The 18,435-nt window shown below is 41.4% G+C and overlaps 1 protein-coding gene across 1 annotated transcript in view; it reads left to right on the top strand.

Annotated features, from left to right (window-relative positions):
- Positions 1–367: 367 nt before the first annotated feature.
- nab (NGFI-A-binding protein homolog) overlaps positions 368–18,435 on the top strand; it is a 401,295-nt gene continuing 383,227 nt past the window's right edge. Inside the window, exon 1 of the mRNA XM_067136742.2 lies at positions 368–986. Coding sequence (XP_066992843.2) covers positions 848–986 — 139 coding nt within the window. The 5' untranslated portion in view covers positions 368–847. The remainder of the gene's footprint in view (positions 987–18,435) is intronic.

The following is an 18,435-nucleotide window of genomic DNA, read 5'->3' on the forward strand; positions in this document are numbered from 1 at the left end:
TGTTTTTTATTTTACTTTAAACATTTCTTTCTCTAGCTCTCCTCTTTATTTATTTATTTACTTCAGAAATTTTAATTTGTACTGTGTACATAACTATAACAATGTTCATAAAGGAGTGCCAGAGGAGTGAGAAACAATTATGAGAATACGTGTGCCCACGACTTTCTTCCCTCAATTATCCGCTTTGTTGAGTGGATTATTAATTAATCCTATTTCCTAGTTGCTCGGGTCCAGTTTGTGTATGCACTACTTGTGATTCCGAACGCGGCCGAAGGTGGCCGAGCGTGCCAGGCCGGGGTCCGGCATTGGCCGGAGCCAGTGGCGCCTTTGCTTCCAGGGGGGGCGGGCGTGGTTGGTTGGGCGCAGCGGAGCGCTCGCTGCCCCAGCTGACCCTCGTATGACCCCTCGCAGTCCACGCTTCTACCAACAGACGGCATACGAATGCAGCCGCCGCGCCAGCATTCGTTTTTCTGGCCTCGGAATAGAGCTTTTTTCTTCTTGTTCTTTTTAGGAATTGTTTTTGTGTCTACCCCTCCTCTCGTAGTCGTCGAGTCCTGGCGAGTTTTTACCGTACTTCCCCCTCCTTTCTGCCGTGCTGGTTTCTCCCCTGTATCTCACCATGAATCAGGCAGCATTCCGAACCCGCCGCATAACGTGAGCCGGCGAACAGTTTTTTTTTCCTCGTTTTGTTTCCCGTGGACGGTGGGGGTCGCCAGCAGTAGTGCGGTGCGGCTGCTTTCAGTCTCGGCCAGACTGAGAGTAGGTGACGACTTAAAAAAACGGGGCTCACCAAGTAAGATAGACTTGACTTGTCTGTGATGCGTCCTCGCTTGGCGTGTGCGTATAGATGGACCCGCGCGACTATCTGAACCACAGTGCCGACGGCTCTGTGCCGACAGCGTCCCCGGTACCAGCACCGGTCCCAACACCAACCCCGACCCCGGCCACGGCCTCCAAGATCGTCAGTCGCAACGCCAACGGAACACGTGAGTAACGACCTGCGCCCACCCTAAATTACCAAATGCGGAGCCGTGGGCGTGTGTTCTCATGTCACCAAGCGACCCTTCAATGTATAAGTGTCAACTCACCGAAACCTCAGTATTTAATGTCATGAACCAGATTTAACTTTCAACGTCTCTCAGAGTTATCTTAATCTGCTCAACTATTTAATATAATTACGTATTTTATGAGTGACCATTCTATAGAATGACATAATGTTATACTTGTCAATTCGCGTGATCAAAAATTCGTGTTTCAGGAAAATATGTATACTCTAAATAGGGCTAACGTGTACCTTCATTGTCTGCGTCACTTTGATATTGAAGTATTATATGCACTGCAACGATATGTGCTTCATCTAACAACTCTCGGCATGCCTTGATTTCTTTTCGAAAACGAGAGACTATTTTGTTTCTTTCGCAAACAGAATAACACACTGTGTCATTCATATAGTTTATTAATTATTACTCTAAAATGATGTCATGGACATTTCTCTTGTAATCGATCGTGTATGTCTATAAACAATTGAACAGCACAAATGAATTCTAGCAGTCTTGTGACTAGGCGCAGGATATCAAATCTGTAAATGAATCTCTGAAATGTTTTGATCGTGGATAACTATGAGACGAATTTGGTTTTATTTATTTATTTATTTATTTATTTATTTATTTATTTATTTATTTCACAAAGTATCTGATTTCTAACGTGCAAGAAATAGTAAGACAGTAGCTCTGTTCTTCAGTAAAAGCTTGATCTTTAGCAGGAATAGTTTTTTCACAAGTTAATGTTTCTTATTCATCCTTGGTAATAATTTCGAATTCTAGGTGCAGGTGACTTACGCAGGCAATGCAAATCGTAATGCTGCAAAACCATAACCGAAATCAGAATCACTTTATGCCTTGCACTGATACACGACGTTCTGTTTCATAGACCACATATGCAGGTTTAGGCCACAAAAATAAATAATAAACCGACTTATTATTATTATCATTATTATTGTTGTTATTGTTATTTATTTCTTAATCAGTTTACCCTCTAGGGTTGGCTTTTCCCACGGACTCAGCAAGGGATGCAGCTTGAGACATTGGGTCGGTGGATACAACTGGGGAAGAGGGCCAGTACCTCGCACAGGTGGCCTCGCCTGCTGTGCTGAACAGGGGTCTGATGGGGGGATGTGAAGATTGGAAGGGGCAGGCAAGGAAGAGGGAAGGAAGCGGCCATGGCCTAAAGTTAGGTACCATCCCGGCATTTGTGTGGAAAACCACGGAAAACTACTTGGAGGATGGCTGAGGTGGGAATCGACCCCACCTCTACTCTGTCATATCAGTTTTCAAATTTCATGACAGAGCCGGGAATCAAACCCGGGCCTCCGAGGGTGACAACTAATCACGCTAAACACTACACCACAGAAGCGGACATTATTATTATTATTATTATTATTATTATTATTATTATTATTATTATTATTATTATTATTATTATTATTATTATTATTATTATTCTTGCGTTCCGGCCTTCTAAGGACCACGTTACAATTTCAATTGTTCCTCCTTAGTTCTTTCCTTTTCTTCCAGTATTCTTTCATTGTTTCACTGTGTTTCTTTTTCCTGTCTTCAGTCCACTTTGTGCCTGTTTTCTTTTCCTTCCTCCCTTGGAATCCTTCCATTTGTAAGACTTTCTTCCTAAAAATCTTTCTTTCCAATAATTCTTCTTCTCGTATGTTGTTCCTTTCCAGGTCTTTCTTGACTTCTTGAATCCAGGTGGTAGTTGATTTCTTTTCCCAAAGGTACTTGAAGATTCGTTTAGTTAGTCTATTGTCATCCATTCTGTAAATGTGTCCAAGAAATAGCAATCTCCTTTTTCTTATTGTTTCTGATATGTTTTCTACGTTCTGGTAAATTTCATTGTTACTTCTTAATTTCCAAAACTCTGCAATTCTTGGAGGACCTAATATTTTCCTTATAATTCTTCTTTCTAATATTTCTAATTTATCAAGCTTGTAGTTCAGTGCTAGACATTCGCTGGCATAAAGGCATTCTGGTTTCACTACTGTGTTGTAGTGCTTTATTTTAAGTTTCCTTGATAAGCACTTTTTGTTGTAAGTATTCTTAGTTATACCGTATGCTCTTTCCATCTTTTGTATCCTCTCCTCTATAGCAGATTTTTCTAAACCATTTTCTTGAATTGTCTCACCCAAATATTTGATTTTCTTTACCTTTTCTATTCGACCAATATCCGTTGCTAAAAACTTTGGGGCACTTTTTATATTCGTCAAAAATTTTGTTTTCTCGGCAGAGATTCTCAAGCCTGTCATGTTGGCTGTCTTTTCAAGGAGATTGACTTGCATTGCTGCATCTGTAAGGCTTTCTGAAAGTATGGCAAAGTCATCTGCAAATGCTAGGCAATTTATTGCAACACCTTTGCTCTTCTTCCCTAGCATGAGTGGCAATATTTTATATTCTTTCAGTTTTTCATTCCAAATTCTTACAATTTTCTCCATGACACAATTGAAAAGGAGTGGAGATAGACCATCGCCCTGCCTGACACCTGTATTTATTTTGAAAGGTCGAGATTATTATTATTATTATTATTATTATTATTATTATTATTATTATTATTATTATTATTATTATTATTGGGGTGCGACTAGCTCAGTGGCTTAGCAGCTAGCTTCCCACCCGGAAGGCTGAGGTTCGAATTCCGGTCAATCCTGGGCCGAGATTTTCATCTCAAGAATCACGTGGCTTCGTGAAGGGCGTCCGGTAACACTGGACAAAACCAGTCTGAGCGTGGGTGGTTCCTGCGACCCCAGATATAGCAGGGGTAAGCTGAATGAGGTTAGGTGTTATTATTAGTATTATTATTATTATTATTATTATTATTATTATTATTATTATTATTATTATATTCCTAATGTATTACTCTTCTGTGTTTTAACTCCATCCAGCATATAGTGATTTTAATTTCGTCAGCTTGACATTGATAATTTGAATTACATATTTTGTTCAAACAGATTATTTTCTTTTCTTTTCTAGTGGTTTGCGAGGTTTTACGTCATAGAAGATTTTCGGTGACACAAGGATGGGAAGGAACCAGGATTGTGAAGGTATCAGCCGTGGCCTTAATTAAGGTACAACCCCAGCATTTGCCTGGGGTGAAAATGGGGAAGTACAGGAAACCATTTTCGGGGCTGCCGATGATGGGATTCGAACCCACCACACGGCTAACTAGCTCTGTTTAAAGTGTCTCGCCCCATACGGTAGGCCTACATACTACTACCATACTGGTCATCATATTCTGAACGCACAAAATTTTCGTAAATTGCGCCTTCCTCATTTATTTTCAAAGTTGTTTACTGGTGCTTCAAATGTATTGTATTCTGCGGCCGTGTGGTTAGGGGCGCGAAGCTGTGAGCTTGCATCCGGGAGATAGTGTGTTCGAACCCCACTGTCGGCAGCAGTGAAGATGGTTTTCCATGGTTTCCTATTTTCACACCAGGCAAATGTTAATTAAGACCACGGCCGCTTCCTTCCCACTCCCAGTCCTTCCGTATCCCACCTTCACTGTAAGACCTATCTGTGTCGGTGTGACGCAAAGCAGGTTGTAAAAGAAAAAAACAATTTAAGGTTAACTCGTGTCCTCACCCCGAAATGCTGCAGCTCTTTTCAGGCACGCACTCAGTGGTGGTTAACTGCATGTATCATTTAGCATATATCAGCCCTTCATAAATTTCTGGCAGTACCGGGAGTCGAACCCGGGACCCCGAGGACGACGAGTAATAGTAATAACCGTTAAGCTACGAAGGCGGGCCGTTTAGCGGTGAATAATAGGCTATAAGGATGTAGGCTATATGAAATATTGACGGGTAAGGAGGTGATGACATTATTTTGCTTCACCAGCATGTGTGATTTTGTAATAAATGCAATTCACATAAAACAGAATAACGTTCAAAACTTCATTTAGGTTTCAGATATCACCTGCATTCCAAATCTACTCTCGTTCTGTAACTCGTACATAAATTTCATGAAATATAGGCTATATGTAGATATATGTTTATATTGTATGTAATTGATATAGCCTACACATATTTTGCTGATCCTTCATAGAAATGTTTTTGATGACCCTTTCTGTAAATTGAAAGATAGTATGTAATGATGACTGAACTATAACAAAACGCAGGTCACACTAACTATACGCTTATTTGAAAGTACATAATATATGTATTTCATGCTTATAAAAATTATTCTTTCTTTTTTAATAATTTCTTTTACATTGCATCGACACAGATAGGTTTAATGTCGACGACGACGACGACAAGATAGAAAAGGTCTAGAAGTGGGAAGGAAGCAACATTTGTCTGGAGTGAAAATGGGAAAACCACGGAAAACCATCTTCAGGACTACCGATAGTGGGATTCGAACCCACTATCTCCCGAATGCGATATATTATTCTTCACTTCAGCTCTAATTGTTCAATGTTTTGCCATCTGTGAATGTTTCTTGGAGTATTAAAATAGCATTTCGTTCAGTCTGTCGAACACAAGATCCAAATTTACAGAACACTAGTACATACATCCAGAAATAATCTATTAATGATAGAATGGCATGTTCCGTTCTATACGAACGTCCCCTTGAATCTTTCAAATCGCGTATTTTTATGTGTAGGCTATATACAAGTTTCTTTCTTTCTTTCTTAATCTGTTTACCCTCCAGGGTTGGCTTTTCCTTCGGACTCAGCGAGGGATCCCACCTCTACCGCCTCAAGGGCAGTGTCCTACAGCATCAGACATCAGACATCAGTACCTCGCCCAGGCGACCTGTTGTGAACAGGGGCCTTGTGGGGGGATGGGAAGATTGGAAGGGATAGACAAGGAAGAGGTAAGGAAGCGGCCGTGGCCTTAAGTTAGGTACCATCCCGACATTTGCCTGGAGGAGAAGTGGGAAACCACGGAAAACCACTTCCAGGATGGCTGAGGTGGGAATCCAACTCACCTCTATTCACTTGACCTCCCAACGCTGAGTAGACCCCGTTCCAGCCCTCGTACCACTTTTCAAGATTCGTGGCAGAGTCGGGAATCGAACCCGGCCCTTCGGGGGTGGCAGCTAATCACGCTAACCACTACACCACAGAGGCGGACACAAGTTTCTGTACGGCGTGTAAACCAGTCACTGATTATAAAAGGATTATATATTGTGAATAACTGAAAAAGTAATTTAATTTGTTTTGTTTTTTTAAATTCAATTTAGAACATCGTCCCGTCTGATTGCGTGTATGTGTACGAAGTGTCTCGTATCCTGTGTTGTTGAATGAGTGAAATTGTAGCTATTTGACCAAGGATTAGGATTCATGAACCCAAGATATGAAGTAAGGCACTATTCTATCCTATCAGTGTCCACTCTGTCACTGTCAACACAAGTATTCGAAGCCTGGATCGCCGAATGGTGTACATTTTCTGTTTTATTGATGCTACGAAAGTGGGTTTCACTTAGACTAAGTCTTCAGGTCTCAAGTTTGAATTTATTATTATTATTATTATTATTATTATTAACCGTTAGGCCTATAGTTTGTAGCTTCCGAATTTTAACAAAAAGGACCATCAAAATTGTCACATGATATTTCTTAATTTGAATATATTTGCAATATTCTCCCTAATAACGAAATTATTACTGAGTTATAGGGCCTAACGTAAATACCGAGTAAAATATTAATGACATTATTACTGAGTTACCACTAAATAATAGAAATATTTAATAAAATACTATTTTTCATTTAGATATACAGTATAAATCAATGAGTTTTAATGTCTGAGAAAATATATTGCGATGTGTTAAATGAGGGGTAAGAGAAAGAGAGTGGTATAATCACTCACTTCTCACCAAGACTCCCGCAGCTCGAATACTGGCCAATGCACGTGGGATTTTAAAAGTTAAAAGTCATGTCCCTGTGGTTCCGCTTAAAACTAGAGGTCCAGTGGCTATAGCCATAATATTAACAGTCACGTAATACTACGGGCTTCCCTTTTCATAGTTAATCAACTTAAACGTCCCTCTCACCTGAGAGAGGAGAAACAGAAGGAAATTCTCACCTACGTCACACAAATTTAAGGCTGATGCTTTTCGTACCCCAGATAATATCGCGGTTCCCTTGAATATGGATGATAAAATGTATAGGACAGCCACCGGAACATTTCATCTGACAGCTACGTGGTAGGTTAGTTACGGCAGCGAGAGTTACAATATCGGCTCAATGATTAATTACAGCACTTGACCAACTGCCTATTCTGTTTCGTAAATTATTATTAAGTACATTTACTGACACAAAAACTAAACGGACGCTTTTACAAAACAATCAGCGTCAAACTTTGTATACCTCATCACGAACTATGACCATCCGTAAAAACATACTGTATTATTTTCTTTGTGTTATTCTTTAATTATATTTGTCAAATACACATTTTGCCAATAAACTAGCGCGCTTCTATTATGTTAGTAAGTCACAAGCAGCGTTTAGGGCAATAAGTAGCGAATGTAGTCCACCTCTGTAGCGTAACGGTCACCACAATTGGCTGCCGTCCTCGGGGGTCCGGGCTCGATTCGCGGTACTGCCAGAAATTTAAGAATGTCAGGAGGGCTGGTATGTGGTTGAAATGGTACATGCAGCTCACCTCCATTGGGAGTGTACCTGCTCCACCTCAGGACGAGGGCTAGTGTTTACTTTAGGAGTCTCCGTGGCTCAGATGGCAGCGCGTCGGCCTCTCACCGCTGGATACCGTGGTTCGAATCCAGATCCCTCCATGTGAGATTTGTGCTGGACAAAGCGGAGGCGGGACAGGTTTTTCTCCGGGTATTCCGGTTTTCCCTGTCATCTTTCATTCCAGCAACACTCTCCACTCTAATTTCATAGCATCTATCAGTCATTAACATATCACTTTGGGAGTGGCGACCCCATCGTAATAATAGCTTATATATGGTTCATTCATTCCATCCCTGACCCGATCAAAGACTGGGAAACATGTTGTTGGTTGTCATTTCAGTAGCGAATGTAATCGTCTAATATCAATGTCATTTGTTTTACGTCGAACTAACTACTTTTACGGTTTTCGATGACGTTTTTGTTCAGGAATTGTGTCCAGTAGCAGTGCTTTTGCGGGCCTTTAATTCTACCGGCATAAGATGAACTATATGAGCACTTTCAAATACTACTGGACTGAGACGCGATCGACCCGCCACTTGGGATTCAAAGGCCAGCACTCTACCGTCTGAGCCACTCAGCCTGGTCGTAGTCATCATTTAAACTCGTTTTAAACGCAAAGATTTTTCAACTTTTTACTGACAATCCTGTATTAACTAGCTAAGACAACTGTCTGGACTGGGTGAGTTGGCTGCCCGGTTGGGATCGTGGGTTTGGATCCCGCAATCAGCAGCCAAGAAGATGATTTCGATGGCTTCTCACGTTGATACCAGGTAAATTCTGAGGCTGTATGTTAATTAAGATTCAGAAGTTACATCGTAATATTTTATTAATTATTAACGTCGCCGTAAAATCTGACTGTGTCGATGAGATGTTAAACGTTTGATGAGGGGTAAAAACCCTTTCTACTATTCAGCTCATGGCTCCGATGGCTAATCCGGTATAAGAATATCAGGAACTTCAACCAATTTACAGCAGACTATCGCCACAATGTTGTCGTTTTCGTGTTATCAATTTCACTGTAATGCACTTAAGTACACTTCTTTCTATGCAAACTCATCAGAAACATTTTCAGTAATCCATTTGACCACAGATCACACAATTAGCAGGGCGTATCTGTGTTATTCTGATGAAGCCGACAGTCGACATATGTCTTATTGAGTGACTGCGACCCAAATAGTTTAAATGTAAAAATAAAACTATATTTACGTATTGAAAATTTTGTTGTCTATACAGGTATGATATTTGAGGTTTTCTTTATATTTATGCTTTCCTCTTATCATTACTCGGATAAGAATCGTGTTTACTTATTATCCTTCCTTATTTAATCTTGTAGTTGTTCGCTAAATAGTCACAACAAATATAAATAAGGCTCCAGATTTTCTGTAAGTAAATTCTGAAGATCACAGTATATTATTACATATATTTTTTCCTTATTTTCTCTCGTGCTTGTATGTAGGGACTTACACACTTTGAAGTGATCAGTTTTATTTTATATACTAACTGTACGATATCACTTGAACCGTATTTTCCAAGTATGTTACACGTACTCATAGAACAGTAACATATAGATTAATTAGGATACGTGGTTATAACACAATACGATAATGTGGCAACACGCCAAATTTGGCGCACCGCGGAACAGCAACAGGCAGATCTTCTATCTTCAGGTTGTTCAGAAAACCAAACCCCATGGCGCAACAGCCCCGAAGGGCCATGGCCTACCAAGGGACCGCTGCTCAACCCGAAGGTCTGCAGATTAGGAGGTGTCGTATGGTCAGCACAACGAATCCTCTCGGCCGTTATTCTTGGCTTTCTAGATCGGGACGTTGTTCAGAAGATATATCGTAAAATTTCCTTCATTTTTAACGTCGATGTATAACTAAACTGTAACCGTCATATGATTTTCTTTTCTGCGACGATCTTACAAATGGAGCAAATCTAATAATGCTGTTGATTCACTATAGAAGGGTCGTCATCAACACCGTGCACAGATGTGAACTAACACTGTCCGGTAACCTTTGTGTTTGTGGTGTCTGTTCTAACGTGTGTAAATGGGACTTTGGGGCCTGAAATAAAGTATTACGCTGGCAATTGTCAGGGGGAGTGCACCAGCACGTGAAGAAAAGCCACATTCTGAACAACCATTTTGAGCGCCATATTCCAATTTCCAGTCTCGAAATGGTACAGTATTCCAATCCCACAGTGGAGCTACAAAGCTGATCAGAATAATTTTGAATAGGATTTATTGTGTCGTTGTAGCCTCCGTAGCTCAGGTAGCAGTGCGCTGGCCTCTCACCGCTGGATTCCGAGGTTCACATCCCGGTCACTCCACGTGAGATTTGTGCTGGACAAAGCGGAGATGGGGCAGGGTTTCCTCCCGGCACTCCGGTTTTCCGTGTCATTTTTCATTCCAGTAACACTCTCCAATATCATTTCATTTCATCTGTCAGTCACTAATCTTTGCCCCCAGAGGAGTGTGACAAGCTTCGGCAACCGGCACAATTCCTATCCTCGCCACTAGATGGGGCTTCATTAAGTTAATTCCTCACCTGGTCGAATAACTAGAAACAGGCTGTGGATTTTCATTTATTGTGTCGTTATTGCAAAGGGAATTGAGCCTCATATGGGTCTCGTACTTTGAAAAAGTTATTGTACTTTTATTTTTCTTAAAATCTGTTCAGTTTTTTATTTGGTAAAGTACGGAACTACATAGTATAGGGACAGTACTGTCGTTGTCTCTACACATAGTGTTGATAGCATGTAGATTATCCAGTATTCGGGAGATAGTCGGTTCGAACCCCACTGTCGGCAGCCCTGAAAATGGTTTTCCGTGGTTTCCCATTTTCACACCAGGCAAATGCTGGGGCTGTACCTTAAGGCCACGGCCGGTTCCTTCACACTCCTAGCCCTTTCCTGTCCCATCGTCGCCAAAAGACCTATCTGTGTCGGTGTGACGTCAAGCAACTAGCAAAAAAAAAAAAAAAAAAGCCATCTCCGTACAGGCCTCGAAAGACCCTTGCAGAACGCACTATCTCCCGAATGCAAGCTCACAGCTGCGCGCCCCTAAGCGCACGGCCAACTCGCTCGGTAGAATAACAAATATAAGTAACATTATAGTGATTACAAGTACAGTTTGTTAATAAGTGAATGTGAACATCGAACATGTGCAGAATTGTTTTGAAAACTAAATAGCAGTTTGGCTGTCTAAATGTCAATTCCAACCGCCCTTATTGGGTGTCATTAGAAATCTCACTCTGAGGTGGAGATGACGATACCACAACAGTTGTCCTGAATTGCAATTACAATTTGTTTTACGTCGCCCCGACACAGATAGGTCTTATGGCGAAGATGTGATAGGAAAAGGCTAGCAGTGGGAAGGAAGGGCCTTGGTTTTAATTAATTAAGAATTAACCTGATGTTAAAATGGAAAAGCACGGAAAACCATCTTCGGTGTTGCCAACAGTGGGATTCAAACCCACTATCTCCCGAACGCAAGCTCATAGCAACGTGACCCAAACCGCGCAACAACTTGCTTGATCGTCAGATCTTGTCTTCTCACAATCATCATTATCGTTGTAGTCATCATCAACAACAACAAGAACAACATAAGCTTCACTTCCTGGGCAGTATAATATTGTTGTGTTCCGAATTTATCAGTGTTGCCGATTGTAGGTTCTTGGAAGGCAAGCCAATTCTAGCAACACCGCAATGCCGGCACATCATATATACCACACCTACTTGTTGCAGGACGTGGTAGAGCAGTTCATTGAGCCATTCTGAACTCATTCCTTCAAATTATACTTCTCCACATCTACTACACTCTGCTAGTTTGGTCAGACAACGAGTCTGTTGCTAGAATGAACAGGGAGACTCATAAATGAACGAGTTTAGACAGACTCATTGATGGTCAGTCAAAGTGGCGATGTTTGAGCAGCGAGTTGTGTGTGTCAACCTAAACGCGAAACTCGATTATAGGCTCGGTATACCACCAATCCGCTGGCCCCGTGATGTAGGGTTAGCATGCTTGCCTCTTACCCGGAGGCCCCGGGTTCGATTCCCGGCCAGGTCAGGAATTTTTACCTGGACCTGAGGGTTGGTCCGAGGTCCACCCAGCCTACGTGATTAGAATTGAGGAGCTATCTGACGGTGAGATAGCGGGCCCGGTCTAGAAAGACAAGAATAACGGCCGAGAGGATTCGTCGTGCTGACCACACGACACCGCGTAATCTGCAGGCCTTCGGGCTGAGCAGCGGTCGCTTCGTGGGCCAAGGCCTTTCAAGGGCTGTAGTGCCATGGGGTTTGGTTTATGACACCAGTCCATGGAAGTTGTTCAATCACTCAGTGGGTGTTCTGCCTTGTTTATGTTTCATGTGTGTGTGTGTGTGTGTGTGTGTGTGTGTGTGTGTGTGTGTGTGTGTGTGTGTGTTACGAGCGTCATATGCAGTGATGGCGCAAGGAAGAAGATTGTACAAAAAAGATGTGCCAATGGTTGTGACAACAATGTATCAATGAGCGAGGTACTTGAACTCCCATGTTTCCGAGCTACTCTATTCCGCCCAAACTCTTTCTGCTCATTGTGATCTGAGAGCATGGACAGTTAAATAGACTCTTTTTTTTTTTTTTTTTTTTTTTTTTTTCGTGAGGTGGGCGTCTTTCCGAGTTTAGTCTGTTCTCTCGAACACTCATTGACCAGAGTGACTTCGACTCTTCTAAATAAGAACGAGTCTATACTTGGAGCGTCTTATGAGTTAGAACGAGTCTATAATTATAGTCTCTTAAAAATGAGTTAAAATGAGTCTGCAATTCGAGAAATTTTTGCTGGTGGTGTAACGTCACACTAACACATCGAAGATTTTGTTTTTGTTGTTGTTGTTGTTGTTGTTGTTGTTGTTATCGTTGGTGGTGGTGATTCTTTTAAGAGGAAGTACAGCTGGGCAACCACCCTCTGTTAATACTTCTTTTCACAGGCTGGTTTACGTCGCACCGACACAGATAGGTCTTGTTTCGACGATGTGATAGGAAAGGCCTAGGAATGGGAAGGAAGCAGGCGTGGCCTTAATTAAGCTACAACCCAAGCATTTACCTGATATGATAATGGGAAACCACGAAAAAAAACTATCTTCAGGACTGCCGACAGTGGGGTTCGAACCCACTATCTCCCGGATGCAATCTCATAGCAACGTGACCCAAACCGGAAAAAGGAAGGTCCGAAACTTCGAAGAATGAAGGTATCGGCAAAAGAAAGGGAAGGGCTAGGTAGGGCGTGGAAATGAAAGATACCCTAGGCCTCGGGGTCAAGAAAGAACAAGAGTTGATCAAGGGAGGTCAGGTAGAAAAGATGAAAGTGAGGATCCTAGCACAAGTAAGTAGAAGCAAATGCCACACTCAGCTAGAGCCCATGGTCGCCAACCCACACTCCCTGGGGTCCCCGTGTAGTCGGCTCTTGCGTCAGGGAGGGGATACCGTGGATGTATCGGTCCCTATCCATAGGGGAACTGATTTGGTCTCATGAGGCTGAATGAACTTGATTCCAAGCCTCAGTCCAGAATTAAAGTTCCGATTCCGTATTCTCCGAGTAAGAGGCTGGCTTGGTACCCCAACACCACAGGGCTGGCGATCTCTCCATATACTTCAAAAACATTACCTTTTTTCCTCATCTGTGTAGATTATTTTAACTTTTCATAAAATAATACCGCATATGTCAGAAATGCAACCTTTCCTTATCCATATGCCAAATTCTGAAAAGTAACCTTTTTTGTTGGGTCGTCAATAGTGATTACTGAAATATAAGCTTGTCATTCTCTCTAACAATGAAATTATTACTCAGTTATCAGTAAATAATAAAAATATTCATTTAGATTGCCTATAGGGTATGAATGTCTGGGAGAAGTTAAAATGCAAGATATCACGATGTGATGTAACAGTATGCAAATTCATGTAGATTTTAAAGAAAAATGGGCCTACAATTTTGCTTAATGCCGCCCTAAAGTAAAGGGACTTCATATTAAAAATGTATTCTGAAAAAAGTTGGCATAGACACAAAGTTAAAAATGGTTTTCTTTTGAAAAAATTTTGGAAGAGAGTCATTAAATTTTATTATTTGAACAATATTATTTCATGTCTTCCCTTGATTCTTGCTGATGGCCTAAATATTTTATGCAAGAAATCTACCAGGATGAGTGGCTCAAATGGAAGAGCTCTGGCTGCCTGAGTCCAAAGTGGTAGCTGGGTTCGAATCCAATTTACTCCGTTCGTATTTGAAGGTGCTCAGTAGGCCAGCCTCATGTCAGTAGTTTCGCCGTCACTTAAATAACTTCTGCGGGACAAAATTTACAGCACTTCTCCGAAAATCGTAAAAGTAGTTAGTAGGACGTCAAAATTATTATTATTATTATTATTATTATTATTATTATTATTATTATTATGTCCGACTCGTTGGTTGAATGGTCAGCGTACTGGCCTTCGGTTCAGAGAGTCTCGGGTTCGATTCCCGGCCGGGTCTGGAGTTTTAACCTTAATTGGTTAATTTCAGTGACCCGGAGGCTGGGTGTTTGTGCTGTCCCCAACATCCCTGCAACTCACACACCACACATAACACTATCCCCCACCACAATAACACGCAGTTACCTACAAATGGCAGATGCCGCCCACCCTCATCGGAGGGTCTACCTTACAAGGGCTGCACTCGGCTAGAAATAGCCACACGAAATTATTATTATTATTATTATTATTATTATTATTATTATTATTATTATTATTATTATTATTATGTGTCGATAGCGAACCCAAGTCCCTGCATTTTGTTGTGTTAAATAGCTCCCTACAACCCAGCATTAACCCTGTTTCATAACCATGGAAAATAGTTAAAAAGCAGGAAATCAAACCCATGACCGTTGTGACAGTAGCCAACAAAGTCAAATTGTAGCGAGGGGAAATATTAACAAAGAAGGAGAGGGAAGACTGGGGGAGGGAGAAATAATAAAACGAGTACTGGATCCCTTGGTTCCCTCTCCACAATCGGACTGGGCCGTCCGTGGAAATCAATATCTCTTTCTTTTTAAATATGGCACCCAAAGTGCCGACTACAAAACGCTGTAACAATCATGGCAGGAGTTTGTCGTAGGATTGTCATTGCTTTATGTTTCGCGTTTTCTCGAGTCCCCGACTCACGTAAATGAATAACAGGCTCTACCTCTCTTAGGATCAGTTATTGCCGATGACAACAGATGCACTGAGGAAATGAAAAGAAGGATTTCCCTGTGTAAGAAAGCCTTTGAGGAGAAGAAGCAGCTCTTAACTAATAAATCCTTGAATACTGAACAAAAGAAATTATTTATCAAAACGTTCATTCGGAGTGTGCTGCTATACGGCGGTGAAGGATGGACTCCCTTGAAGGAGGACGTGAAACGACTAGAGGCAGTGGAAATGTGGCTATGGAGGAAGATGACAAGAACTAGCTCGATTGAGAAGAAAACTAATGAAGCAGTGCTTAGAGAAATAAACACCCAGAGACATTTAATAACAACGATAAAAAGGAGAAAAACGTCAGTTTTCGGTCACATTCTCCGGCATAATAACTTCATAAAGAATTTGTTCGAAGGCAAGGTGATGTGAAAGAAAGGCAGAGGGAAACCACGGAAGAAGATCATTGAAGAGGTAGTTGAGATGATGCGATGCCAAGGTTATGGAGAGATGAAAAGGATCACAGAGAGAAGAGATCAATGGTTGCAGCGACAAGGCGAAGCCTTTAGATAATAATGATGATGATGATGACCTCAAATGGACTGTACACAACGGATTAAATAATGCAAGGCAGTATTCTTCAGCCGTGCTTGTCATATTAGAGACTGGGAGTCAGAACTTAGTTAAATTCCTGAATATAATTTTGTAGACTATTCCATGTATGTTTTATTTTGAATTTCCTCCAGGACATTCCTGGAGAGATTCTGAGCATATTCACTTCAGACCTTACGTGACGCTAGAAAAGCAGCTGGGATTGATAAGATTTCTGGGGATATCCCAAAGGCTATGAGTTCGGATATAGTGCCATAGGCCTATCTGAAATATTTATTTGATTACTATTTACATGAAAGAGCTATACCAAATGAATAGAAAGTTACAATTTCAACCCCAGAGCACAAGGAAAGGGTGATAAACATAAATGAAATGGCGTATGGCTTTTAGTGCCGGGAGTGTCCGAGGACTTGTTCGGCTCGCCAGGTGCAGGTCTTTTGATTTGACACCCGTAGGCGACCTGCACGTCATGATGAGGATGAAATGATGATGAAGACGACACATACACCCATCCCCCCGTGCCAGCGAAATTAACCAATGATGGTTAAAATTCCCGACCCTGCCGGGAAAAGAACCCGCCGCCCCTATGACCAAAGGCCAGCACGCTAACCATTTAGGCAAGGAGCCGGACGGTGATAAACATAAAGCGAATAATTACAGGCCAGTCAGCTTGACATCGGTTGTTTGTAAGCTCTGGGAAAGCATTATAGGCCGATATGATTATATTAGACACGTTTGTGAAAATACTAACTGGTTTAATAGAAGTCAGTTTGGGTTTAGGAAAGGTTATTCCAGTGAGGTTCAATTTGTAGGATTTCAGCAAGATATAACAGATATTTTAAACTACAATTGGCTTTACGTCGCACCGACCCAGATAGGTTTTATGGCGACGATTGGAGACGAAAGGGCTAGGAGTGGGAACAAAGCGACCGTGGCCTTAATTAAGGTATAGCCCCCAGTATTTGCCTGGTGTGAAAATGGTAAACCACGGAAACCACCTTAAGGGCTGCCGACAGTGGGGCTCGAACCTACTATCTCCCGAATGCAAGCTCACAGCTACGCGCCCCTAACCGCATGACCAACTCGCTCGGTATTTTAGATTCAGGAAGTCAAATGAACTGTATCGCAATTGACCTATCCGAGGCTTTTGGTAGCGTAGACCATGGGAAACTACTGACGAAATGAGGACTATTATATTAGACAAAAGAGTGGTTGAATGGGCGGCTAAATTTCTAGAAAATAGAACTCAAAAAATTAGAGTTGGTGAAGAGTTATCTGATGCTGTAGTGATTACGAGGGGGATCGCGCAAGGCAGTATTATTGGACCTTTATGTTTTCTTATATATAAGTAAAGAAGTGGAATCACAGGTAGGGCATTTACAGATGATGTACTGTATAGAGTAATACATGTTACAGTATTGTGAGCGACCTGGACAATGTCGTGAGATGGTCAACAGACAATCGTAGGATGGTAAACGGGGTGAAAAGTCAGACTATGTTTTACGAAGAGTCTTCTCAATTTTAATTGCTTTCTTGATGGGGCGATAGTAGCTCTTAGGGAACACTGTAGGTACCTAGGTGTTATTACAGCGAAAGATCTTCATTGGGGTAATCACATTAATGAGGTCGTAAATAAAGGTTACAGATCTTTTCATATGGTCATGAGGGTATTTAATGGTTGTAGTAAACATGTAAAGGAGAGGGCATATAAGTCTTACCAGAAAGTACCCAATTAGAGTAGAGTTCCGGTGTATGAGACCCACATCACGATTACTTGATACATGAACTAGAAATGATCCAAAAGGACATTTGTAGATAAACAGCTTGAGTGGAGCTTTTAACGGTAGGAAGGATGAAAATAAAGTTGAAATTTCAGACGACAAACGGGGAAAATATTCATTTACAGGAAGACGAATAAGAGAATGGAATAATTTATCATGGAAAATGTACGATAAATTTACAAGTTGTTTTACGTCGCACCGACACAGATAGGTCTTGTGGCGACGATGGGATAGGAATAGGAATGGACTAGCAGTGGGAAGGAAGCGGCGGTGGCCTTAAGTAAGGTACAGTCCCAGCATTTGCCTAGTGTGAAAATGGGAAACCACGGAAAACCATCTTCAGGACTTCCGACAATAGGGTTCGAACCCACTATCTCCCGCATACTGGATACTGGCCACACTTAAGTGACTGCAGCTATCGAGCTCGGTTCCTGGTTCTTTGAAATTATTGAGGAAAATACTAGGTAAACAGATAGGGAATATGCCACCTGGGCGAAAGGCCTGAATGCATTTGATTGATTGATTGATTGATTGATTGATTGATTGATTGATTGATTGATTGATTGATTGATTGATTGATTGATTGATTGATTGATTGATTGATTGATTGATTGATTGATTTTTGCAATTCCAATACTGCAAATAGTAGCTTGATTTATCTGCATTCAGGGTACACAGGTGTAATTTGTCCACATATGCAGTCCTTAGGGTGTGCTATTTCTGCTGTAAAGGGAAAAATAATAATTATATTTAGAATAATGTCTTAAATATATTGTTCACTTTCTTCACCAATAGATTCTAGGCCCCAGAATATGGTCAGCAGTTAAGAGGGCTCCGGGGACGATTCTCCCGGTCTGACCGGGGAATTTATGTATGGTAAAATCTCCTGGCTCGGGAAGTGGGCGTTTCTGTTTGTTTTAATGCACTTTTCTCCATGTACTGTACATACAACACAACACATCACACTACCAACCACCACAGAAAAAGTTAATAGGCTATATCCCACCACACAGGGTTGGCGTCTGGAAGGGCATCCTTTCGTAAAACAGAGCCGTATTCACATCAAGTGCAGACCCTACTAAACTGGATAAAATGCCAGAAGAAGAGTCTTACAGTTTATCTGCGTTAAATCTCAATTAGCTCTATCTATAGGCACACCGCCGGCCCG

The sequence above is a fragment of the Anabrus simplex genome, chromosome 1, assembly GCF_040414725.1.
Source record: "Anabrus simplex isolate iqAnaSimp1 chromosome 1, ASM4041472v1, whole genome shotgun sequence".
NCBI lineage: Eukaryota > Metazoa > Arthropoda > Insecta > Orthoptera > Tettigoniidae > Anabrus > Anabrus simplex.